This window comes from Carassius carassius, chromosome 34, assembly GCF_963082965.1.
Source record: "Carassius carassius chromosome 34, fCarCar2.1, whole genome shotgun sequence".
Lineage (NCBI taxonomy): Eukaryota > Metazoa > Chordata > Actinopteri > Cypriniformes > Cyprinidae > Carassius > Carassius carassius.
Window position 1 is genome coordinate 1,291,954 of NC_081788.1, and position 26,264 is coordinate 1,318,217.

Here is a 26,264-nt window from a genome sequence, read left to right on the forward strand (position 1 = left end):
AATCCACGTTGCTTGAGTTCCAGTGTAAAGTTTCCATAGTCAGTGATGGTTTGGGGGCCATGTCATCTGCTGGTGTTGGTCCACTGTGTTTTCTGAGGTCAAAGGTCAACACAGCCGTATACCAGGAAGTTTTAGAGCACTTCATGCTTCCTGCTGCTGACCAACTTTATGGAGAAGCAGATTTCATTTTCCAACAGGACATGGCACCTGCACACAGTGCCAAAGCTACCAGCACCTGGTTTAAGCACCATGGTATCCCTGTTATTAATTGGCCAGCAAACTCACCTGACCTCAACCCCATAGAAAATCTATGTGGTATTGTGAAGAGGAAGATGTGATATGCCAGACCCAAGAATGCAGAAGAGCTGAAGGCCACTATCAGAGCAACCTGGGCTCTCATAACACCTGAGCAGTGCCACAGACTGATCGACTCCATGCCACGCCGCATTGCTGCAGTAATTCACAATAAATGAACATTTGAAATATATCCATCTGTGTGTAATAAATTAATATACAAGTTTCACTTTTTGATTGGAATTAGTGAAATATATAATCTTTTTGATGAAATTCTAATTATTTGACCAGCACCTGTAGAACATTCTTAATTTACATTGTAACATTAATTAATTTACTCTATAATATATCAGTAAAGCAATGCTGCAATAAACCAGAGAAGGATACATATGTGGGTAAATCTAGAGGTAAAACTGCTTTAAAAACTATTCAGTGTTCGAACACGGCCAGAATGTGCGTGCTTTGTGAGGCACTTTAAAATTCGCTGTCTTAACATGGTAAAACTGTGCGACTTTACACGCGGTAAAATTTCACGCGCTTTGAAATTCTAAAATGTAATGACTTTTGGCCCCGTCGGCCTTCCACAATTGGTACTGGGCCTGACGTCATTGACCCGTTCCTGTCGTCGCCGGGTTATGACGTTTTTAGAGATCGCCATCACAAAGTTGCAGCACATTGCTAAAGACATACACGAGTGACATGAGGTCTTCAGCGGCATTATTCCTGTGGTCATAACAGCCCGTGACGCATATCTGTTGCTCGTATTGCGATTTAGAGCTGTTAGTGATTTAGCGGCGCTGTGTTTGTGTGCGCTAAAGGTGAGTTGTCGCGTGCTCAGATCCACACTTAGTGACACATGACATCATAAACACTGTTTACATGCAGGGTTGGTTGAGTTTATGTGCCATTTTAATGTACGTCTCATTAAATGTGAGTGTAGGAAGCGCATGGTGATACATGCATATATGTACTGTATACTGTAATCTCTCTGTAAACACTCCATATATACTCCATACTCACTGAATGAAGTGTTTCTGTACCGTTGTGCTCACCGGACAGACGCTCGCTTTCCATGCAATGTTCAACTTCTGACGCACAAAACCATGTAATAAGTAACTTATTAATACATTGATGGATTTATTCAGTTTAATTACAGGAATATTAGTTGATTCTGAGAAACCCTTCCTTCACTCTTTACTTCATTATAGTCATATTCCTGTCAGGATGTTGTTCAGCCAACAGCAGAGTAGCCCAGCACAAGAAGCAAGAGTTGTTTTTCAGCATGTCATCGTGTGTGTGTGTGTGTGTGTAACACACAGGGCCGATGGCGTCTGCCGGTGAGGGCGGTGTGGACTCTAAAGCGGAGCTGAGTGCTCTGCTGGAGCAGTGGGAGAGAGAACAGCAGGGAGGCACTAATGACCTGCTCAACCTACTGACCAAGTGAGAAACACCCCTGCATCCACCTTAACCTGACCTCACACCAACACTTAAACACCTGTTACCAAACCTTACATGAATCCAGCTGAGGTTCTTTACAGTTTACACACAACTGTGATGGGACTCGCTTGATTTGTTTAAACCCATGAATTCATTTTTGAGTTAGCAAAATCGAGGAGACCTTACAATATTTAAAATATTGTGTCTGTAATATAACACAATATTAACTTTTTGTTATTGAACTATTGGATAACATCAGTATCACATTTGGAATTGTGCAGACTTTTAGGGGAAAAAAACAGCACTGTTGCTTTATGATATTGATATAAATTTAGGACAAAAACCCATACAGGGACATTTTTGGTACTCTTTTAAAACTTTAGTTTTAATCAAAAATGTATGCAGTGAAGGCTATGCAGAGTTATTTTAGCATGAAACTCATTATTTTTCTGCATTGATGTATTATTTCTACACCTGGAGTACCTCGTTTCTGTTGCATCTTATCCATTCAGAACAATAATTGAGTTGGTTCATAAATGCCTGTGTTATTCTCTGCAGGATTTCGGATCTTGTTGAACGGGAGACGGAGGAGTATCACAAGGCTGATCCTGACCCGTTTGATGACCGTCATCCAGGTGATCATGTCCTCACACTTTACTGCTGTGTGGTCTCCCAGATACACAGATAATAACCTCGACTGTTCTTCGTTTGCTCTGAAGGGCGGGCCGACCCAGAGTGCATGCTGGGACACCTGCTGAAAATCTTGTTCAAGAATGATGATTTTATGAATGCGGTAAGATGGAGGATAATGTGACTGAATTCACAGCTATATCATGGACTGAACTGAGCAGCTCCCTTGATAACCATCACATCACTAGCACATGCTCACTGGATACACATCAGATACATCTTACATTCATATTGGCATTCTACAGTCTTTGTAGAATATACCGCAGGTGTATTAGGCTGCTGTCACTTTAAGACCGATCCCAGATCCAGTTTATACAGTTGCTGAAGATATAACCAACTGTGTTTGCATGAATTCTCACCAAGACTTTTTGTGGATATGTTACACACATTCTTGTTCTTGCACAGTTCTTTATCACCCGTACACTAAAAGCTGCACGGATATATTTAATGAGTGAAATTTGATCGATACTTTACTATTGTCATGTGCTAAATCCCTTCAAATGCAGCCCTGTTTGACCTCTGATCGTGAGTATTTGGTGTGTTTTGTGCTCGAGCAGCTTGTGAACTCGTATGTGATGAGCAGCCGTGAGGTGTCTCTGAACACCGGTGCATGCAGACTGCTGCTGAACATCATGCCTGGCCTGGAGACGGCCGTGGTCTTTCAGGAGAAGGTGCGCTGAGCCTCTGTCTTCATCTCTTCAGGATCAGATCATCTGACCTCATCTGGCCTCACATCTGTGTGTGTGTGTGTGTGTGTCCATGACAGGAGGGGATTGTGGAGCGCTTGTTTAAATGGGCTCAGGAGGCAGAGCAGCCCCTCCGAATCTACGCCACAGGTCTGCTGGCAGGAGCCATGGAGAACCAGGACATCGCCGCCAACTATCGGGAGGAAAACTCTGTGCTGGTGAGAACTTGATTCACAACTCTTCAACACCATGATACATGTGCATGAGATATGTATCTAAATGAGTGGCATTAACACACTTTTTTTTAAAGCTGTATGGCGTTGCATTTAAGAAATGAAGAGTATATAAATATTTAAAAAAATGTTTTGTAATGGCAAAATTAAATAAATTGGATTTGATATGGATTTCTACAGTTTTTGCATTTGATCATTGTGATTTATGAAGAAGCACAATACATCATATTTATGTTTGCTTCCAATGCAGCTTCATATTAAATGAGAGGACTGCATGCAGAGCTATTGCCTGCTTCATCATTCACAAACATTTGAATGCAGAATGATGTCACTGACCTGTTTCAGTCCAGTTTTCCAGAGATGAGTGCAGGAATTAGGAATAAATAATGAAACAACAGCCCTGCATTTCATGACTGTTTGATGGGTGTAAATACAACCTTAATTCCGTAAAAGTTGAGACGTTTTTTAAATTTTAATAAAATGAAAACTAAAGGAATTTCAAATCACATGAGCCAATATTTTATTCACAATATAACATAGATAACGTAGCAAATGTTTAAACTGAGAAATTTTACACTTTTATCCACTTAATTAGCTCATTTAAAATGTAATGCCTGCTACAGGTCTCAAAAAAGTTGGCACGGGGGCAACAAATGGCTAAAAAAGCAAGTAGTTTTGAAAAGATTCAGCTGGGAGAACATCTAGTGATTAATTAAGTTAATTGATATCAGGTCTGTAACATGATTAGCTATAAAAGCTTTGTCTTAGAGAAGCAGAGTCTCTCAGAAGTAAAGATGGGCAGAGGCTCTCCAATCTGTGAAAGACTGCGTAAAAAAATTGTGGAAAACTTTAAAAACAATGTTCCTCAACATCAAATTGCAAAGGCTTTGCAAATCTCATCATCTACAGTGCATAACATCATCAAAAGATTCAGAGAAACTGGAGAAATCTCTGTGCGTAAGGGACAAGGCCGGAGACCTTTATTGGATGCCCGTGGTCTTCGGGCTCTCAGACGACACTGCATCACTCATCGGCATGATTGTGTCAATGACATTACTAAATGGGCCCAGGAATACTTTCAGAAACCACTGTCGGTAAACACAATCCGCCGTGCCATCAGCAGATGCCAACTAAAGCTCTATCATGCAAAAAGGAAGCCATATGTGAACATGGTCCAGAAGCGCCGTCGTGTCCTGTGGGCCAAGGCTCATTTAAAATGGACTATTTCAAAGTGGAATAGTGTTTTATGGTCAGACGAGTCCAAATTTGACATTCTTGTTGGAAATCACGGACGCCGTGTCCTCCGGGCTAAAGAGGAGGGAGACCTTCCAGCATGTTATCAGCGTTCAGTTCAAAAGCCAGCATCTCTGATGGTATGGGGGTGCATAAGTGCATACGGTATGGGCAGCTTGCATGTTTTGGAAGGCTCTGTGAATGCTGAAAGGTATATAAAGGTTTTAGAGCAACATGTGCTTCCCTCCAAACAACGTCTATTTCAGGGAAGGCCTTGTTTATTTCAGCAGGACAATGCAAAACCACATACTGCAGCTATAACATCAGCATGGCTTCGTCGTAGAAGAGTCCGGGTGCTAACCTGGCCTGCCTGCAGTCCAGATCTTTCACCTATAGAGAACATTTGGCGCATCATTAAACGAAAAATACGTCAAAGACGACCACGAACTCTTCAGCAGCTGGAAATCTATATAAGGCAAGAATGGGACCAAATTCCAACAGCAAAACTCCAGCAACTCATAGCCTCAATGCCCAGACGTCTTCAAACTGTTTTGAAAAGAAAAGGAGATGCTACACCATGGTAAACATGCCCCGTCCCAACTATTTTGAGACATGTAGCAGAAATCAAAATTGAAATGAGCTCATTTTGTGCATAAAATTGTAAACTTTCTCAGTTTAAACATTTGCTATGTTATCTATGTTCTATTGTGAATAAAATATTGGCTCATGTGATTTGAAAGTCTTTTAGTTTTCATTTTATTCAAATTTAAAAAACGTCCCAACTTTTCCGGAATTCGGGTTGTATAAACATGTTTTAATGCTATATAATTGAATGGAAGCTGAATAATCGATCTTTGTGTGGCAGGTTCCTTTAATGCTGCAGAGACTGAGGGAGCTTCAGGTAGAGGCGGCGGAGAGCAGGAAGGACAGTAAGCGTCCGAGCAAGAGTCTGGCTCCTCTGCTGCCGCTGGACGAGGAGGCTGTGGACGGAGAGTTCACTCTCACAGAGAAACAGGAGTCTGACGCTGAGCTGCAGCCCGTGTCTGCTGCCAGGAGCGTGGGGAGATATAACGCAGGCATGAAGGGCCTGATGAAGCCCGCTGCAGCCGTCCCGTTAGAGCTGGACGAAACCGACGGCCCGGTGGAAGGCTTGAGGGACTGGAGGAAGAAGGAGAACGGGGGCAAAGTGAAGCAGAAGCTGAACTTCTCTCTGCCAGAGCCGGAGCGCAGCTTCAGTGAGCTGTCCAACAGCAGCTGGACTGAGATGAGCCCGTGGGTGATCGGAAACAACTACCACCTGTACCCGCTCACACCTGGCATAGAGCAGCGCCTCATCCTCCAGTATCTCACCCCGCTGGGAGAATATCAGGAGGTAACTTCCTGTAGAGCACTGGCCTAGCAATGCCACGCTTCCCTTCACTGGTAGATACAGCAGGAGTAGTGCTGGGATATATGCTGCACAAATGCTACACATAAATTAAATACAATAAGTTCTATAACGGCCTATATAACTCTTTTACTCTTAATTATGTAACTGTAAATGAACTGCACACATGACCTTTTTCATGAGTCCCTCACAGAAATGAGTGAGCATTCGTGATCGTAACCAGGCAAAATCTAACATATGAAATATGAGTCCACAATATATATACATTTTAAATGGAACATTTTATATTAGGACCCAAAAAATATAGTATAAGTATGTATTTGATACATCAGGCATTATACATTTTATGATATAGCAAGAATATAGAGCTCATTTCTATGCAAAAATATACAATTTGGTGCAGATGCTGATTTTTATATGGCCAAAAAGTAAAACAAATCTTGTAATTTAAATCAGATCTTAACAGTATAATAGACTTCTTGCATTACAATGCTTATAATTTTCATTTGTCAAAACATATACTGTAAAACATTCTTAAAAAAAAAAAAAAAGATACAAAAGCGTATTTTATAAAAAAATGTTTTACCTCAAAGGTTGATTTATAAAAACCTTAAAATAGATCCCATTACTTTCTTCTTTCAGACGAATCCAATCAGAGTTACATTTAAAAACGTCCTGGCTCTTCCAAGCTTTATAATGACAGTGAATGGGTGTTATGTTTCAATAGTCCAAAAGAAGTCCAATAAAGCGCATCCATCCATCATAAACGTAGGGGTTGGTATTGATTCAGATGTCCCGATTCGATTTAGATTCACAAGCTCTCGATTCGATTCTTGGTTTGATTGTTTTTATTTTTATTTTTTATTATACTTACTGACAATTGTTTTTATACAAATGATAATTCAAAAAAATGAACCGTAAACATCAGTTTACAAATGGTGAATTTATAAAAAGAAGAGCCACAGGCCTGTATTTTAAACAATTTCTTTTAGGGCCATATAAATTTTTCTTCATAATTTTCTATTAATCAGATGTAGGCATACAATTTTTTTATTTATTTATCCTAATCAAATGAAAAACCCTTTTATTTTTTAGCAAACAAAGTGCTGCACAACAGATGTTTACTGTTAAAATGAAAAAGAAAACAAATGCAACTTATTCCTTTAAAAAATAAAGATTTATTAATATTTATTAGAAGTACTAGTAGTAGCAGCATTATTGTTGCATTGAGTCTTAAGACTGCTAAATGGTAATTTATTTTTGACAGTTTCTTCATGTTAAACTAAACTTTTATTTTGACGGGTTGCCGTGAGGAACTTATAGCCACTGTGTGTGTGATATGACGGTAGTTTTGTCAAATTACACGCTTTTTTTCTGAGAGTGAATGATGATTAAGAGATTTGCAAATAAACATTTTTTAAAGCCTGATGGATACTTAAACTTTAACATTAAAAAAGAGAAAAAAACTAATAAAAATCTAATTCTACAAAATATTGCACCGTAAATACTGTAACTAAAATTATATCAAATATTGATAATAAGAAAAAGGACGAAAGTAATTGTAAAAAGTCAGTTAATCTTTGTTTGAAGATCAAAACACACTTATTGATCTTGGAAGTATTGACAACCCCAAAACCACCCATGTCTAGAAATGTTTCACTTTTTTCCAGCTTCAGGGGACATTTCTGAAAATAATTGTATGCGGAGTAGAAAAACATGTTTACTTCAAGTCTAAATGGTTCAGTAAATCTACCGAATTTGCCTTAGAAGTAATAAATACTGAAAAAATAAATTAGAATCTGCAAACCTATTTTCCTAACTTTATTTTCATCACAAACAACAAATAAGCCAGCCGTGAACAGAATCTGATTCTGTGCAGCCACACTTTATCCTGACTCTTCTCTCAACAGGAATACAATTGTGGTGAACGGTGAAGTTTTGAAGAGAACATTACTTATCCACATCCTGTGTGTGAAATATAATCAATAGCAGAAGTGACCTGAATGAGTTTAGTGATGCTGCTGGTCTGTGTGTGTGTGTGTGTGTGTGTGTGTGCAGTTGTTGGCTGTTTTCATGCAGCTTGGTGCTCGTGAGCTGCTCATGCACTACATGGACCTGAAACAGACAAATGATGCTCAGCTCACGTTTGAAGCCCTGAAGGTACCTGCAAGATATCACACACACTACATACAGCTCAAACGTTTGGACACACATGACTCAATGTTTCTCATGGTCATGAAAAACCTCATGATTTATACTTCAGATGAGTTTAGAGAACAGTGTGTCTGTGTGTGAAGTGCTCTGTACAGCTAAAACAGCAGAAAGAGTTTGACTTAAGCATGTCTGTTGTTTGTGCTTATTTTAAACATGTTTTAGCTGCAAAAATAGCCTTTGGTGCTGACTTATTGTTATAAAATGTGGTATATTTACGGTAACACTTAAGATGAGGAACATTAGTCACTAGGGGTGTAACGGTACGCAAAAATCACGGTTCGGTACGTACCTCGGTTTTAAAGTCACGGTTCGGTTCATTTTCGGTACAGTAAGGGAAAGAAATGCAAACATTAAACTGCAGGTTGTTTATTACTTGAAACCTTTTTTTAACAATTTGTTTACATTTTCTTTAAACGCTTTTTAATAAAATATAATAAAATATATATATATATAATAAAAAAAGAATAAGAAATAAAATACTGCTGCAAAGTTCTCCACTAAATAAAATACTCTCAGTCTCAAACCAATATCATATAATAAAATATAATGAAAAATAAAAATAAATAACTATGATTACAGTGCAACATTACCAATCCCAGCTTGTAGGCCTGCTCATATTTAAAAAATGTATATTACTTTTCCAAAGTGTATTGTGCAGCATCAACAGTTTCAGTTTTTAGACCTGCTCAGATTTCGTTATTGGTTTGGACCGATCGGAATTAAGAGCAAAGGTCTGTTTAAATGCCGACGGGAGCTGCGTTTGAATTACAATCGTTTTTTTTTTCATTCGCGTGATGCCTTTTGAAAACCTTAGAATCAGCTGCAGGACGGGATTTGTGCTGAACGCGGAGACTTCCGCCAATTAATATGTTCGTGTGGAAACACGAAAATGTATATGTTCCGCACACAAAATATTGCATTCTGTCATTCGGTACACACGTGCACCGTACCGAAACGGTCCGGTACGAATACACGTACCGTTACACCCCTATTAGTCACTATTAGCTAGGCTAGTTGCTAATTAAATTGCTAGCATATTGGTTGTGTATTAGTACTTCTAAAGCATATCTTAATGCATGATTATTCTAGATTCTTTAATCCTACCTATTGCCTAAACATAACTACTACCTTAATAACTGTCAATAAGCAGCAAATTAGTAGTTTATTATGCCAGAACTGTTAATAGTGAATGTGTGACCATATTTCCATACTATAGAATGGTTAGTTTTGATGGGTATTGTACATTAATTAGAGCATGGTCTTCAGACTTGCAGAAAACATTGAATTATCTTGATGACACATTTCTTGGGTATCGGACGCATGCATATTTACCCATTCTCTCTCTTCTCTCTGTCTTTCAGTATCTTGCGTCTCTCCTCCTTCATAAAAAGTTTGCTGCAGAGTTTGTTGCCCATGGTGGAGTGCCAAAGTTGCTGGAGATCCCGCGTCCCTCCATGGCTGCCACCGGCGTGTCGCTGTGCCTCTATTACCTGGCATACAACCAGGACGCCATGGAGAGGGTGAGATGCTGTCCTGATACTGTGGTCACCGCCAGAGCTCTTCTGTGTCTCACTGCTGTGTGTGTGTGTGTGTGTGTGTGTCAGGTGTGTATGCTGCCTCACTCGCTGCTGTCGGAGGTGGTGAGCTACACGCTGTGGCTCCTGGAGTGCTCTCACGCCTCCGGCTGCTGCCACGCCACCATGTTCTTCTCCATCTGTTTCTCCTTCAGAGCCGTGCTCGATCTCTTCGACAAGCAGGACGGGCTGCGGCGCCTCGTCAACCTGGTATGCGCTTCTTCTTCTTCTTTGCGCAGGGATCATGCTTCACAGAGGCTTGAATGAAAAGACGAAACAAAGGTTAAAGAGATCCTCGAACCAGAAACGTTGTCTTCATTTACTCATGCCCTGTTCCAGCCCCTTTCTAGCGGTGTGTTTCACTCCTCCATAAAAGCCTTATTTCACGTGCAAATCAGTAATATCATGTAACGTGACTTTCTCAAAATGGGTTGTGCTTGATTTATTAGAGATAATTTGATTTATTAATGTTTTAAAATTTGCGCTGTTGCTCAGGAGGCTTTCTGTGCGTGCGCTCTGAGATGGAGCAGAACACAGAAGAGTAAAGTCAACTACATGGTCAAAATGTGGCACTTGGTGATTATTATTCACACGTCAACCCTCATCTGTTATGTCTTAAGTGAATGGAAACGTTTCAGAATGAAAATGTGTGTAATAGTAAGTTGGCTCTTAAAGTGACAGCAGCCTAATATTTCTGCTGCCGACTGTGTGCTTAATATTAATCAAACTACAATAGATGAAGGCTTTTGACTGATGGACTTTATTAGCTTTAATTAGAAACAAATTGTAATTCTTAGTGAAGACTGCTGTTTTATTTGACATTAGATTATTACATTTCTGTAGTAGCTGTTAGTCAAATACTTTAGACTTAATAAAAAAAACTTAAAGCACTATTTAAATTTTTTTTTTTTTTCAATTGTATTTGCCTTTTTTTTGTGTGTATAACTGACAATTATTTTAGATTTTTGAGGACTTTTTAGTTTCTTACTAATGAGTTAAAGTTTTGGTCATGTGGGCCACTCATAATCGTGATTACAATATTGACCAGAAATAATTGTGATTATGATTTTTGTCATAATCGAGGAGCCCTAATTTGAAGAAATGTTAAATTAATTTTTTTAAACATGAAGTGGAAGTCGGTGGGCTCTAAAGGTTGTTTATAAAGCACATGAGGGTGAGTAAATGATGACAGAACTTTAATGTATGGGTGGTGTATCGCTTTGAAGAGAAACGGGTGTAGAGGCTGTTTGGAGGCCTGGTGCTCACTGATAACTATGGGATGGTCATGATATGAGCGGAGGTGGGTCCTGAGCTACAAAGTTCATATTTCTACTACATAATAAATGTGCACCGCTTAAAACAATAACAAGACACACAGCTTAAAGCTGGCCACTAAGCTTCTTTCCACTGGAGGTTATTGGGCACTTTTTAGCTAGGGGTGTAAGAGAATATTGATACACGTGAGTATCGCGATATTTTGTTTGGCGATACTGTATCGATTCTCAAAAAACTGAATATTGATATAAAATAATAATATTAAAAAAAAATAAAAAAATACAAGATTCATGGCAGTTGTTTCGTTTGGAGTTTATTTCCCGACCGCTAGATGGTAGTCTTCATCTATGTACAGATCCTGAGTGACAGGAAACACTAGCATTAGAGCACGCCTGTAATGTTAGCGTTAATGTAGTTCGCTGCTAGTAAAGGAGGGTGAAAGATTTGTCCCAGTTCATGTTTCGGTGCACAAAGCTGAAGTGTGCTGTCATTTGGGCGTTTGTGGTAATGTCCACTGCGGGACTGTGGCGCAATTAAAATGTAATTGTTGCCCAGCACTAGAAATAATATTAATAAATAATTGAATATCTGTGCTGTAGTTTGTATGTTTTGGCAGTGTTTAGTACTCTCTGTCCTCCTCTCAGGGTGTTTGTGTTTTGTAGATTAGTACTCTGGAGATCTTGAACCCAGAGGACCAGGGTGCGCTGTTGAGCGATGATGAGATCTTCTCAAGCAGACAGACTGCGAAACACACCTGCATGGCGCTGCGCAGGTATTTTGAGGCTCACCTGGGCATTAAAGTGGAGCAGGTCAAACAATCACTGCAGCGTACAGAGGGAGGAGCGCTGATTCACCCGCAGCCGTATTACAAGGTACATCTGTTTACATCCTTACCATCTGCAGTATATTTAAACCCTGGAAATGTTGCGTATGGTTTGTTGAATTAAATGTACTTTGTGGTTTGTGTGGTTGAAGTCTTGCCAGTTTGTGGAAAGGCAAAGCCCTGCTTAGTAAGCTAAAAATGGGATGTACTGTATCTGTGAGAGTGCTTGGTTGTAGGTAGGTTTGCGATGTGTTATTTTTTTCTTTCTCTGTTCAAATGTTTGTAGGCTTGCTCTTACACACATGAGCAGGTGGTAGAGATGGTGGAGTTCCTGATTGAGTTTGGTCCAGCGCGTTTGTACTGGGAGCCTGCCGAGGTCTTCCACAAACTGTCCTGTGTGCAGCTGCTTCTGCAGCTCATTTCTATCGCCTGCGACTGGAGAACATACTACGGCAGGTGAGGATCTCCGGGTGTGCGGGCGACACATGACCGCGAGTCTTGCAAAGTTTCTCTGGTGCAAAAACTTATTTTATTTGATATTTTGCTGGAAACATGCAGATGGCAGGCAGTAATTCCTATATAGGTTTATTTCAAATTTAGCAAATTTGCTAAATGCCTGCCTATGGTCTTTTATTGCAAAATAAACAACAAAGATTAAGATTTTACACACCATATTGACTTTTCTGTTCTGTTTTACCAACTGAAATAGTTCCAACTTCCAAACAAGGATCACAGCAGAAGTATTGTGCAATCTCCAAGCAGCACTGAAAGATTCAGCGTTTTGAACGAATCAGTTAATTGAATGATTCAGTGACTCACTCATTAAAGAGCAGGTCATATGGTATTTTAAAGTGTCCTAATAAAGGCATCTAAGGTCAGAAAACATTGTAATTTTCTCAGAATATAATCTTTGGATGATATTATGCACTGTAGATAATGATAACTTCAAACTCTCTGCAGTTTTTCTCTGAGAAACTCCTTTCTGATATTAATCCACTATTTTTCGCCGCAGCATTGGGGGAATTGGTGATCCTCTGCCCATCTTGACTTCTGAGAGACACTGCCACTCTGAGAGGCTCTTTTTATACCCAATCATGTTCCCAATTGACCTAATAAGTTGCAAATTGGTCCTTCATTATATGTACATTTAACTTTTTCGGCCTCTTATTGCCCCTTGTCCCAACTTTTTTGGAATGTGTAGCTCTCATGAAATCCAAAATGAGCCAATGTTTGGCATGACATTTCAAAATGTCTCACTTTCAACAATTGATGTTATCTATATTCTATTGTGAATAAAATATACGTTTATGAGATTTGTAAATTATTCCATTCCTTTTTTACTCACAATTTGTACAGTGTCCCAACTTTTTTGTAATTGGGTTTGTATATTCAAAATTGTATTTAAAACCTCACTTTCAAAGCATCATTTATTGTAGTTGTAATTGTGCAATGGAAATAATTTCGTTTGTTTGGTGTAAAGAAAAAGTGCTAAGGGTACTTATTTTTTGGGGGGTAATGTGTGTTTCAGGGCTGACACAGTGAGGTACGCTTTGGATATCTTGAGCATTTTGACAGTCATTCCTAAAACGCAGCTGCTGTTGTCAGAGAACGTTGCTGTACTGGATGAGAATGGCTCAACCATCTCCACTGTTGGTGAGAATCTGCTTCCACCTAAACAGACTGTTATGCTAGAGTTAGTTTAACCTTACCATGTTTATAATGATCTCCCTGAATAAGATTGTCTAGTTTAATGGCATTTGAAAACAGTGTGCTTAACCCCTGGTCGTTATCTGTTTCAATCTTGCTTTTAAATGAAGCAGTGTTTCATAAGTCCTGGTGTATTTCAGGCTCGTTTATAATTAAAAGTCCCACATTATGCATAAAATATTTTAGTATATTGATTACACTATATCTGGCACTTAATTCAATACAAGCTCTCGTAGCTTCTGTCTGCCTTAATATGAAGTAATTTAACACATTCATTATAGAATAATAATGTGCTTTTTGCCTTTCTTTAAATGCATTATCGTATCATCAAAATCCAATATCTGTTGACCTCTAGTTCTAGTACTGGTACACAGTACTAGAGTATCAGTACAGATGTATGTAGTGAATAAAACAGACTTGAAGGTACCCTGATGAGCAGTTGAATGTGTGCTCCTCTCTGTTCATTTAAATAACAATGTATGCATCACTTTAAGGTTGTTTGAAACCTGTGCAGATACCCTCTGTAAGAGCATGTTTGTGTTCTGCAGGTATGAGCATCGTGCTGGTCGTTGCAGAGGGTGAAGTATTTGTAAGTGACGCAGAAATCCAGAAGTCGGCTCTGCAGGTGATCATAAACTGCGTCTGCGCTCCAGACAAACGTGTCTCTATCATCGGCAAGTTCATCTCGGGCACCCCGCGTCGCCGTCTGCCGCAGACCCACCGCGCCAGCGAGAGCGTCCTGGCCAAGATGTGGAACGTGGTTCAGTCCAACAATGGCATTAAAGTCCTGCTGTCCCTGCTCACCATCAAGATGCCCATCACCGATGCCGATCAGATTCGTGCTCTGGCGTGCAAAGCTTTAGTTGGGTTAGCACGTAGCGCCGCGGTACGACAGATCATCAGCAAGCTTCCGCTGTTCAGCAGCGGACAGATCCAGCAGCTGATGAAAGAGCCTGTGCTTCAGGACAAGCGCAGCGAGCATGTGCGCTTCTGCAAGTATGCAGCAGAACTCATAGAGCGAGTGTCTGGAAAGCCGTTGTTGATCGGCACAGATGTGTCCCTGGCGCGGCTGCAGCGGGCTAGCGTCGTGGCACAGTCACGCATTTCGTTTCCAGAGAAGGAGCTTCTGTTGCTTATTCGGAATCATCTTTTATCTAAAGGACTCACGGACACAGCGACAGCACTGACGAAAGAGGCCGAGCTGCCCATGGGGCTGCATGCTCTGGCTCACGCTAGCGTGCCACCGTTCACTCCTGTTTCTGTCGCGACGCCTCCTTCTCCTGCCGCTGGCATCCCACGGACTCCCCGGCTCACTAACGGAGTCACGGCCCGTCTGGGAGGCCACACCCCCCACGCGCTTCCTCATCACCAGCCCCGCCCCTCCACCTCACAGGCTCCGCCCCCTGCACCACCTGTAGTTTCCCACCACAGTAATGGCTCTCCGCTCATCGGACGCATCGTGTTCTCGCGGGAGCGGCCATCACCCTGTGCAGCTGCAGGAGGGAAGAAGCCAAAAGTACTGAGGCAGAAATCAGATCATGGTGCTTTCAGCCAGAGTCCAGCCATGAAAAAGCAGCTGGACAGACACCTGCCTTCTCCACCTTCTCTAGACAGGTGTGCTTCCCTTCGTTCAGACTGGGTTTATAACCATATGCTATCATAAACACAATCTGCTTAAAGTGTTAACCCGAAAATTAAACTTTTTTTTTTTTTTTTTTTTTTTTTTAAACACGCATAAAGTTATTTTTAATATCATCACATCACTTTGTCCCTCCGTTGAAAGTTCATGCATCCAAAACATTGAAAAACTTAGTAACCCATATGAATCGCTTCGTTTAATCCAGGTCTTCTGAAAAAAACAAGGAGATCAGTTCATATGAGGAGCAGATTTAATTTAGCCTTTTATTATTTGAATGCATGGAGCACATCAAGTATGGTAAATGATTCTCACACACGTAAGAAACCATAAGAAGAACAAAAAGTTTTTTTTTTTAACGTAAATAAGTAATTTTTCTTATCAGCAGTATGTTACTGAACAGCGACTCTATCAGTATAATTTGTTGATCTTGAATGAAAACACGTCATGAACGGTTGGCACTACTATTCCAGAACACTAGAAGCATGTGTAAAATGATTGTCAGAACATGTTTCCATATCATCATAAATGTATGATGTGTTGTTGTTTGCAGTATCATAACCGAGTATTTACGGGAGCAGCACGCCCGCTGCAAGAACCCCGTGACGACATGTCCTCCCTTCAGCCTCTTCACACCGCATCAGTGCCCAGAGTCCAAGCAGAGACGCCAGGCTCCCACCAACTTCACTCCTCGCCACACACGCAGGGTCGTCTACCCCAAATACGGCGGGGTTGATGGAGGCTGTTTTGACCGGCATCTCATCTTCAGCAGGTACAGTTAAAGGCAGAACTGTGAGTTCAGATGTGATATGCTTTGATATATTTCACTGAATATGTGAAAATATGGGTAACACTGTAGTAACAAGTCAGTAGCCAAGAACAGAACTTCCCTGTGCGCATTGTCTGTAGGGCTTGTGAAAAAATCTTTTTCGATTTTTAAGACATAAGTGTTCCTTGAATCGATTGTAAAATCGATTTTCCATGTCTAAAAAAAAAGACGTTTCCTTTTTCAACGTCAAATAACGGACGAACATAAAGAGAGCGCTGGAAACACACAAGTCAGCAATATTTCTTATTTATTGGCATGAAGTTTCGTGCAAAATAACAAACAGCAACAGGAGTGCAACATTCTCGAAAAAATATATATGCAGAGGTGACGGCAGCCATAACATAAACGAAAAACATCACTGCAGGCTTCAACCCGGCTGCATTTATGATTTAGGCAATTCAAAACTCTCCAAGATTATTTTAAATAATGATTCAATCCATTTAAAATCAACTGTTCAAAAACTGAAACTTTAAATGGACTTGAGAACAGGCCACGTGTGTTTTTTATTGAACGTAACCGCACTAGGCAGGGATAATGAAATGCGCAAAAAGGCTAGACCCATTACAAATTTATTGGACAGGAAAACAAGTCGATCAACATTTTCTGGGTCCAGAGCAGAGTGTTTTTTATTCACTATATGTCCAGCTGTAGAGAAGACCGCACTGATGTCCCAGGGACACTCAGGTACAGCTGCGCAAGGTGGGGGTATTACTGCCAATTCTCCACCACAAAAGCCGGTCGCTGTCAGCTGGCAATGGTCCTTTTCATAACTCAGAATCTCCTGTAACTAGATGCGCGAATGAGGCGAATTCACATCTAGCGCGACGCGAGACCTCCAGACGCACGTAAACGCATCTTCACATTGACTTAACATTGAAATCATTCGCGCCAGACGCTCTATTCGCGTTTGGTATGAACGCTTTCGACGTCACTGGGTCTTATAGGCGCGTAAAATTGCTGGTATTTTCTGTCTAGCTTTTGCAACGCCTACTGCACTTTCGGAATTCTTTATTTTCTTTTTCTGCTTTTTTGTGAGTTTTGTTACATCTGTATTTTTTTATTATTTTAAAATTATTAGTGTACATATTTGGTTAAAATCGATTCCCTATTTTCAATTTCGAAACTTTTTTTGGTTGGTCCGATCGATTGTGCAATCGATTTTCGAACTAAAAGTGACAGCCCTAATTGTCTGTTATTTTCCCCATCTTGAGTATGTCTTGTTAATCGAGTGCTGTGTGTGATCCTGTGTCCAGGTTCCGGCCGATCTCGGTGTTCAGGGAGGCTGAGGAGGATGAGAGTGGCTTCATGTGTTGTGCGTTCTCAGCGCGAGAGCGTTTCCTGATGCTGGGCACGTGTACTGGGCAGCTCAAACTCTACAATGTGTTCAGTGGACAGGAGGAAGCCAGCTACAGCTGCCACAGCTCCGCCATCACACACCTGGAGCCCTCCAGAGTAAACACACACTGATTCAGCCTAATATTGCATGAGAATCTGGGGATTTTATAGCAGGCAGTCTGTAGTGGTGTTTGATGCATCGAATGCTTTGTCAGTTTAAGAGATGGATGCACATCTGATGATGTTGTTGTAATTGAATGTGAAGAGCGCTGCTCTGACCCTCCTCAGCACTGGTAATTGTGCTGATGTTTTGTTTCTCTGTGTCAGGACGGCTCCCTGTTGTTGACATCCGCTTCCTGGAGTTATCCCTTGTCAGCGCTGTGGGGAATGAAGTCTGTATTCATCATGAAGTGAGTCCACTCACTCATAATCAGTTCACTAATTGTTAAAAACGTTCTTTTCTTTTCTTTTTTAAGTTGAACTCATTTATTTGTAGGCATTCATTCCTGGACGATCATTATGTGGAGTTCAGCAAACTCTCTCAGGACAGAGTCATAGGAACAAAAGAACACATCGCACATGCAAGTCACCTTTTTAACCATTACCTTTAACACTTGCCTTTCATTCATGAGTTAAGACACAGGTTTTTAACACGCTGACCTCTGCATATAGGCATGTTAATTAAATAGCATTTAGTCATTTAGCAGATGCTTTTATCTAAAGCGACTTACAAATGAGGACAATGGAAGCAATCAAAATCAACAAAAGAGCATAATAACATGAAAATAAATGAAAAATCATATAATTATAATCTAATAATAAATACATTATAATTCATTTAATAAATGAATAAAAATAATAATGAAAATAACATGAAGCATGCAATTTTTATGATACTTTTTTGTTAAAAATTATCAACACCCTGCATGGTATATGTAACTTTGACCGCAGTATGTGATCAAAATCTAGTCTTTCTCATGCATCTCTGTGTATTTCTGCAGATATATGACATCCAGTCTGGACAGAAGCTCCTGACCCTCAATAACCCTGACCTAGCCAACAACTACAAGCGCAACTGTGCCACGTTTAACCCCACGGACGACCTGGTCCTGAACGACGGTGTCATGTGGGATGTCCGCACCTCTCAGGCCATCCATAAGTTTGACAAGTTCAACATGAACATCAGCGGTGTTTTCCATCCCAATGGTTTAGAGGTCATCATCAACACAGAGATCGTATCCTTCTCTGCTCCGCAAACCACTGACGGGGGCTTGTTTTCCTGATATTGTGTTTCCTTCTGTTGTTGTTAATGAGGTTTTAGTTAACTAGTTGGTTAATTACTAGTTGATTATTTAATGCTGGGTGGGTGAACCTCTTCTTGAAGGGGTTTGCTTTAACTGGAGCTCCAGTGGGATTTGAGGACGTTTCATCTTCTTCACACAGTACCAGCGCTTGATCAGTGTAGGATTGTCTTCAACAACAATGGAACTGTCATTTATGGAGGTGAGACGCGCACACAATGCATTCAGATCATTTCTTTTTCCTTTTATTCTCTCATTTTGTTTATACTATTACGCTTTGCATTAATTTAAATGACATCCATCTACACTCCATGCTCCATAATGACAAAGCAGAAACAAAGATTTGTGATAACTTTGCAAACAAACAAAGTATTCATAAGTATTCAGACCCTTAACTTCGACAGCCTTGATTATTTTTGAGCTTCTTTTGCAATCTTGGATTTGGGGATATTTCTGCCATTGGTCTCTGCAGATCGTCTCAAACCCTTGTCCGGTTGGGTGGGGAAGGTCTGTGGACATTTTCAGGACTTGTTTGTCTTAGTTTGAGTCTGGTTGTTCTCCCAGCTCCACATCAGACGTCTTGATCTTAACCAGACCATTCCTGGTCACCTCTTATCTTATCAAGGGCCTTTTTGCCAATCACTCAAAGTGTTTGCATGCTGGAGGAGAAGCACCATGCCATGCCTCAAATACCAATTCATTGTTTTCAATGAATGATGAATGCACTGATCTTTGGTCTGACTTGCTCTTCACAGTGCTTTATTCTGCAAAATTGCATGCTCTCTTGCTTTTAATGAAATGCCTGTTATGTGTGGAGGTATTAAATATTTGATTGATGTTCTGGAGTGTGTTGTAGCCATGTTGCAGGCTGATGATGAGGATGATATGATGGAGCAGCAGATGAAGAGTCCATTCGGCTCGTCCTTCAGGACCTTTGATGCCACTGATTATAAACCCATCGGTATGACTGTATTTCTATCTTCATTCTCTGTAAAAGCTGCAAATATTAAGTATCTAAAAGTCTGTCTCTCTCTCTCTATAAAATAAGCAGATAGATGCTTCCTGTAAGATATGCCCTTACTGTAAACCAACTGAGAGACCAATATTAAACTGGTGTGATTAGTAGCACGTCACATGCTGTCCAAAGAGATCACTTGATGGAAAATGTTTCTGTAATGAGCTGATGAAGATCTTGATGATGGTCTGCTTGCTTTTTCAGCCACCATTGATGTGAAGAGGAACATTTTTGACCTGTGCACAGACACTAAAGACTGCTATCTGGCTGTCATTGAGGTATGCTGTGCTTTCTAAATATCTCAATATTACCTCAAGTTCAACAAAAGTGAACAAAATTGTCTTTACAGAACAAAATTCTTTGAAGCTACAATTCTACACTTCACTGAACTCTACATCCATGCCATATTTATCTTGTATGACAGCAAAAACTCTGTTTGGTGTTCAATGTGAATGTGTGTAACAGAATCAGGACTCAATAAATATGGACACTGTGTGTCGGCTGTATGAAGTCGGTCGCCAGAGACTCGCTGAGGAGGAAGAGGATGAGGAGGATCAGGTGAGACTGATGCAAACAGCATTTATGTAAGAAATGTAGCTGTCTGTGTGTATGGGGGAAGTTTTTGCAACAATGAGCCATTCTGTGAATTCTGACAGTTTCTGTGATTGTAGCCGACTCACATCACACGGGTGGCATAATTTACTGAATTATTAACTCATTTATTGACTGAACACAACTGTAAGACCAGTCAGTTCAGTGTAGCTTAAATAGTTCTAGGACTCGTGTTCTGATATTTGTAATAAGAGAATATACTGACCTTCGCGATCAATGGTGGTTCTGCCTCATGAAAAACAATCTGTAGGTTTAAAATACAGGGTTTGGGTTTTACAGAAGTGACAAAAGTGGTTACCATCTCTTGACAATAAATGAACAAAAATGTTCAAGTCACATTTATTTATATAGTTGATGTATTGTATACAGTGCAGATCAGTTCAAAGCAGCACATTGATTTATATTAATTCAGTAAGGCAGTATAATCATTTATGAAAGCTATAAAGCTATAAAGGGATTGTTCAGAGGGTACAGGTGCTACACAGCTAGCATCCGTGTGACTGGCTCTGACACGGTTCACACTTTATAGATTTTCTGGAGGTCAGGAATGAGTAGGGTTTTCACTTTCGTGAAAAAATCATTTTTGATTTTTAAGACATAAGTGTTCATTGAATCGATTGTAAAATCGATTTTCCATGTCTAAAAAAAAAAGACGTTTCCCTTTTCAACGCCAAATAACAGACGAACATAAAGAGAGCGCTGGAAACACACAAGTCAGCAATATTTCTTATTTATTGGCATGAAGTTTCGTGCAGAATAACAAACAGCAACAGGAGTGCAACATTCTCGAAAAAATATATATGCAGAGGTGACGGCAGCCATAACATAAACGAAAAACATCACTGCAGGCTTCAACCCGGCTGCATTTATGATTTAGGCAATTCAAAACTCTCCAAGATTATTTTAAATAATGATTCAATCCATTTAAAATCAACTGTTCAAAAACTGAAACTTTAAATTAATTGAAGTTGAGAACAGGCCACGTGTGTAGGGCTGCACCGATCACGATCGGCCGATCGTTAATGCGCATCTCATCAGTAAAGCCGGTTCTCTAATCAACGGTAAATTCCCTCAGGTGCGTGATTTCACTTAGAGCAGCTGTTACTACACAGAGCTGTTGTTAACTGACTAGCTGCGCAAATAAATGCTGATAATGAACGTGGATTTGCGCAGCTTGTTAACAACAGCTCTGTGTAGTAACAGCTGTATGGGATGAAATTAGACTCAATATGATCAATAGATGCATGCAAAAATATCAATGTACTACATCAATTTTATACATGTATTTTACGATCCACAAACAAATGACTTTCAATTTGATTCGGGATTAAATGATTGTGCAGCGATTTGTACATATACAGACATGTTTACGAATAAAAATGTTCTGTTCTGCATTAATATATCAAACTGCTCGTGCAAAAAGGATTCCATGCATACGTGGATCAGGTGACACGCGTGCATTAATTGACATCTAGTTCGAGTCGATCTTGTTCGGTTCATTTGGATTTTGAGACTTCATTTTCGCAGTTTTCAGCATTTCACGTCCCACACACACACAACTACTAAGGAACAAGACCCTGTGCAATTCATGAACGTGTACACGATTTGAAAAGTTTGGGAATGTGCGTCACTACACTGAAACAAATGCTTTTCAACCGGTGTCTGCAGAGTTAAGATTTACATTAATGTTAGGGATGTCCCGATCAGGTTTTTTTGTCCTCGAGTCAGAGTCATTTGATTTTGAGTATCTGCCGATACCGAGTACCGATCCGATACTTCTATAATACATAAAAAAAGAATAAAGAAGAGCGAAAAAAAAGATCCAGGATCTTCAATAAATTACATTTTGAAATATATTCAAATATAAAACAGCTATTTTAAATAGGCTAGTAAAAATATTTCAAAATCTTACTGTTTTGCTGTACTCTGGATCAAATAAATGCAGGCTTGGTGAATAGAAGGGACTTCTTAAAAAAAAAAAACATTAACAAGCTTTACTGTTCAAAAACTTCTGACTGGTAGTATAGGCAACTTTATTTTTTCTCTTATTTTCTAGCTTTTAATTGGCTTAGAAATCTATAAATGCTGGACAATAACAAATAATAATGATTTGTTTATATACTACAAACGCTGTTTATCACATAATAATGCAGAATAGTTTCTATACTGTAATAAATACTATGTCAATCAGCACTGCATTGTTCATACTTTACTTATCACCTGCTGGAGATGACTTGAAGAACAATTTATTGTCTTGTTCGTATATTAATGTCTTCGTGTTTGCATAAGTTTCTGTTTTCCTGTGCGCACCACAGCATAGCTGGACGCTTTTGTCCATATTAGGAATTTCCTGATATCAGCGCGAGAGCGCGCTCCGGCTTCGAGTATGAATGAAACACACACTGCATGAGAGTTTAGCGCTCTGTGATGTTCATCTCGCTGTATCCTGAGTCCGAATGAAATATCAGGTCATGCGCAAACTATCATGTCTCTTTGAGTTTGAATCTATATTTATTCACACCAGCTCTTGAAAACAAAGTGATGTCATGCCGCACGCGTTGCTGTTTCTGTGTGGAGTCAAAAGGGTCTAACTCTGTGCCACCGCATAACAATAGATGTGTTAAAAATTAATGAGAATATATATATATCCGAGTCCTGATCGGGAGGTAACGTCCGATTCCGATCGAGTCTGAAACCACGTGATCGGATCTGGACATCCCTAATTAATGTGCAGCATTTTGTTCAAATAGAGACGTATTTGTGAATACAAACATTAGTTTGTATTAAAAATTATCATAATTTGTGCATGTAGGGATTAAAATGTGCGTTTGTGGATCAGGCGACGTGTGCGCATTCATCAGTGTCTCTTCTGAGTCAATTCTATTTGATTCATTTGAATTTTGAGCCTTTCCCAATCCACACACACACAGCTCGCGATCCACGCACAGCTGAGCCACAGAGAAACATGACCACTAGATGGCGCTTCAGCCCCACTCACGTGCGCATTCAATTGTGTACAGCTTTATGAATGTTACATTGGGTTTTCTTTGTTTCTTTTTGGTTTGGCTATTCTCCTCTGCCCGTAGAAATACAATAAAGATGTTTTATTGAACTTGTTCTATCTTAACTTGTCTTAAGACACAGAATAGCTTATATTAATTTGGCCAAACAAGAACTTCGTGACATAGCCTACCATGTTTTTATGTAATTCAACAGCACGCTGTCAGTTTATTCCTTCCTTGTATTATTATTATTATTATTATTACTGTTATTGTTATTATTAAAAGTGCTATTATAATCGCTCATTTAAGCCATCAGTGATCGCACATTTATAGTTAATTATAACGAGTGTTTTATAGGCTATCTACTATTCCGCGTTCAAGCGGATCGCATAAATAGCTAGAACATTTTATATAGGCTACTTATTACTGAACTATTTTCTGAGTCAGTGTCGGCTGAAAAGATGAAGTTGACTGATGAACGACTTTATTCTCTATATTTAATTATTTTTATTATGAATATTTTATTTCTACATTTTTCTGGATATAATATAATATATATATATATAATTATATTAATCAATATAATCTTCTTCCTTACTCACTCATTTGGCACGAATACAAATGTTTCCATTTCACGATGTTGGCTACTTGAATTTGAATGCTACATACTATTATATATTTCATATAAATTCATGATCTTCTTCACATGAAACAAATTGTCCTCTTCATGTGCTTGACCCGAGCTCAGGCTGAACGAAAAAAAAAAAAACATGGTAGGCTATGTCACGAAGTTTTTGTTTGGCCAAATTAATATAAGCTATTCTGTGTCTTAAGACAAGTTAAGATAGAACAAGTTCAATAAAACATCTTTATTGTATTTCTACGGGCAGAGGAGAATAGCCAAACCAAAAAGAAACAAAGAAAACCCAATGTAACATTCATAAAGCTGTACACAATTGAATGCGCACGTGAGTGGGGCTGAAGCGCCATCTAGTGGTCATGTTTCTCTGTGGCTCAGCTGTGCGTGGATCGCGAGCCGTGTGTGTGTGGATTGGATGAATCCAATTGGATGAATGAAGTCTCAAAATCCAAATGAACCGAACAAGATCGACTCGAACTAGAGGTCAATTAATGCACGCGTGTCACCTGATCCACGTATGCATGGAATCCTTTTTGCACGAGCAGTTTGATATATTAATGCAGAACAGAACATTTTTATTCGTAAACATGTCTGTATATGTACAAATCGCTGCACAATCATTTAATCCCGAATCAAATTGAAAGTCATTTGTTTGTGGATCGTAAAATACATGTATAAAATTGATGTAGTACATTGATATTTTTGCATGCATCTATTGATCATATTGAGTCTAATTTCATCCCATACAGCTGTTACTACACAGAGCTGTTGTTAACAAGCTGCGCAAATCCACGTTCATTATCAGCATTTATTTGCGCAGCTAGTCAGTTAACAACAGCTCTGTGTAGTAACAGCTGCTCTAAGTGAAATCACGCACCTGAGGGAATTTACCGTTGATTAGAGAACCGGCTTTACTGATGAGATGCGCATTAACGATCGGCCGATCGTGATCGGTGCAGCCCTACTTGTGTGTTTTTTATTGAACGTAACCGCACTAGGCAGGCATAATGAAATGCGCAAAAAGGCTAGGGCCTTTACAAATGTATTGGACAGGAAAACAAGTCGATCAACATTTTCGGGGTCCAGAGCAGAGCGTTTTTTATTCACTAACTTATATGTCCTGCTGTTGAGAAGATGTGCTCCTATCCCAGGGACACTCAGGTACTTCATTGCCAGCTGTGCAAGGTGGGGGTATTACTGCCAATCTTCCACCACAAAAGCTGGCTCCTTATCATAACTCATCATCTCCTGTAAGAGGTCGCTTTCGACGACACTGGGTCTTATAGGCGAGTAAAATTGCTGGTATTTTTCTGTCTAGCTTTTGCAACGCCTACATGAACTTTCAGATTTCTTTATTTTCTTTTTCTGCTTTTTTGTGAGTTTTGTTACATCTATATTTTTTAATTGTTTAATTCTTTTAAAATTAATAGTGTATATATTTGGTTAAAATCGATTCCCTATTTTCATTTTCGAAACTTTTTTTTGGTTGGTCCGATCGATTGTGCAATCGATTTTCGAACGAAAAGTGCCTTAGGAATGAGTTTCAGTTCTTCTACTCTTGGTCACTGTAAACTTGATCATAAAACGTTTGTTTGACTCAGGAGGAGGATGATCAGGATGATGAAGATGACGATGACTCTGATGATGACATAGATGACATCGATACAGACCCACTGCTGGCAGAGCTGGAGAACGAGAATAACGGAGAGGAAGAGGAGGATGGCGAGCAGGATTTCTCTCCATCTGATGATGAGGAGGTGGCTCGCCTGCTGGATGAAGAGGCAGATGATGATGATGACGATGACGATGATGATGATGACGACGACGATGATGACGATGATGATGAGGATTCTGATGACAATGAGCGAGATGTGGAGCTTGTTCTAGACAACAGTGAGTTGTTTGACAACATGCACACACCACACATACATAGAAAAGTGAAAAGTTTGATGCTTTAATGAAACCTAACAGTCTAATATTTTGGTAAATGCTCTTCATTTATTGTGAGCTGTGGTCTGTCACCACATCAGAGAGTATATTCGGTATGAATACGTGTACCGTCACACCTGTAGCATACATATATCATACACCGTGCCGGATCTCCAGCATACAGCGTTTGGCTGCGGAAAAAAAAAAAATCCTATATTTAAACCGGACTATAAGTCGCACTTTTTTTTCATAGTTTGGCTGGTCCTGCGACTTATAGTCAGGTGCGACTTATTTATCAAAATAAATTTGACATGAACCAAGAGAAATCATTACCGTCTAAAGCCGCAAGAGGGTGCAATTGGAGATGGTAATGTTTTCTTTTGGTTCTGAATAAATGTGACTTATAGTCCAG

General features: G+C 39.7%; 1 protein-coding gene across 3 annotated transcripts in view; it reads left to right on the plus strand.

Moving 5' to 3' along the window:
• Window positions 1-1,590: 1,590 nt before the first annotated feature.
• Window positions 1,591-26,264, plus strand: part of LOC132115305 (DDB1- and CUL4-associated factor 1-like) — a 32,949-nt gene continuing 8,275 nt past the window's right edge. For all 3 annotated transcript variants that reach the window (XM_059523694.1, XM_059523695.1, XM_059523696.1), the window contains exons 1-23: window positions 1,591-1,734; window positions 2,290-2,366; window positions 2,451-2,524; window positions 2,979-3,092; window positions 3,188-3,325; window positions 5,439-5,945; window positions 8,019-8,120; window positions 9,536-9,694; window positions 9,779-9,958; window positions 11,686-11,895; window positions 12,133-12,302; window positions 13,375-13,499; window positions 14,102-15,167; window positions 15,743-15,961; window positions 17,272-17,470; window positions 17,681-17,763; window positions 17,850-17,934; window positions 18,355-18,588; window positions 18,763-18,856; window positions 19,511-19,615; window positions 19,874-19,947; window positions 20,135-20,227; window positions 25,525-25,816. In XM_059523694.1, the coding sequence (XP_059379677.1) occupies window positions 1,619-1,734; window positions 2,290-2,366; window positions 2,451-2,524; window positions 2,979-3,092; window positions 3,188-3,325; window positions 5,439-5,945; window positions 8,019-8,120; window positions 9,536-9,694; window positions 9,779-9,958; window positions 11,686-11,895; window positions 12,133-12,302; window positions 13,375-13,499; window positions 14,102-15,167; window positions 15,743-15,961; window positions 17,272-17,470; window positions 17,681-17,763; window positions 17,850-17,934; window positions 18,355-18,588; window positions 18,763-18,856; window positions 19,511-19,615; window positions 19,874-19,947; window positions 20,135-20,227; window positions 25,525-25,816 (4,516 nt within the window). In that variant the 5' untranslated portion in view covers window positions 1,591-1,618. The remainder of the gene's footprint in view (window positions 1,735-2,289; window positions 2,367-2,450; window positions 2,525-2,978; window positions 3,093-3,187; window positions 3,326-5,438; window positions 5,946-8,018; window positions 8,121-9,535; window positions 9,695-9,778; window positions 9,959-11,685; window positions 11,896-12,132; window positions 12,303-13,374; window positions 13,500-14,101; window positions 15,168-15,742; window positions 15,962-17,271; window positions 17,471-17,680; window positions 17,764-17,849; window positions 17,935-18,354; window positions 18,589-18,762; window positions 18,857-19,510; window positions 19,616-19,873; window positions 19,948-20,134; window positions 20,228-25,524; window positions 25,817-26,264) is intronic.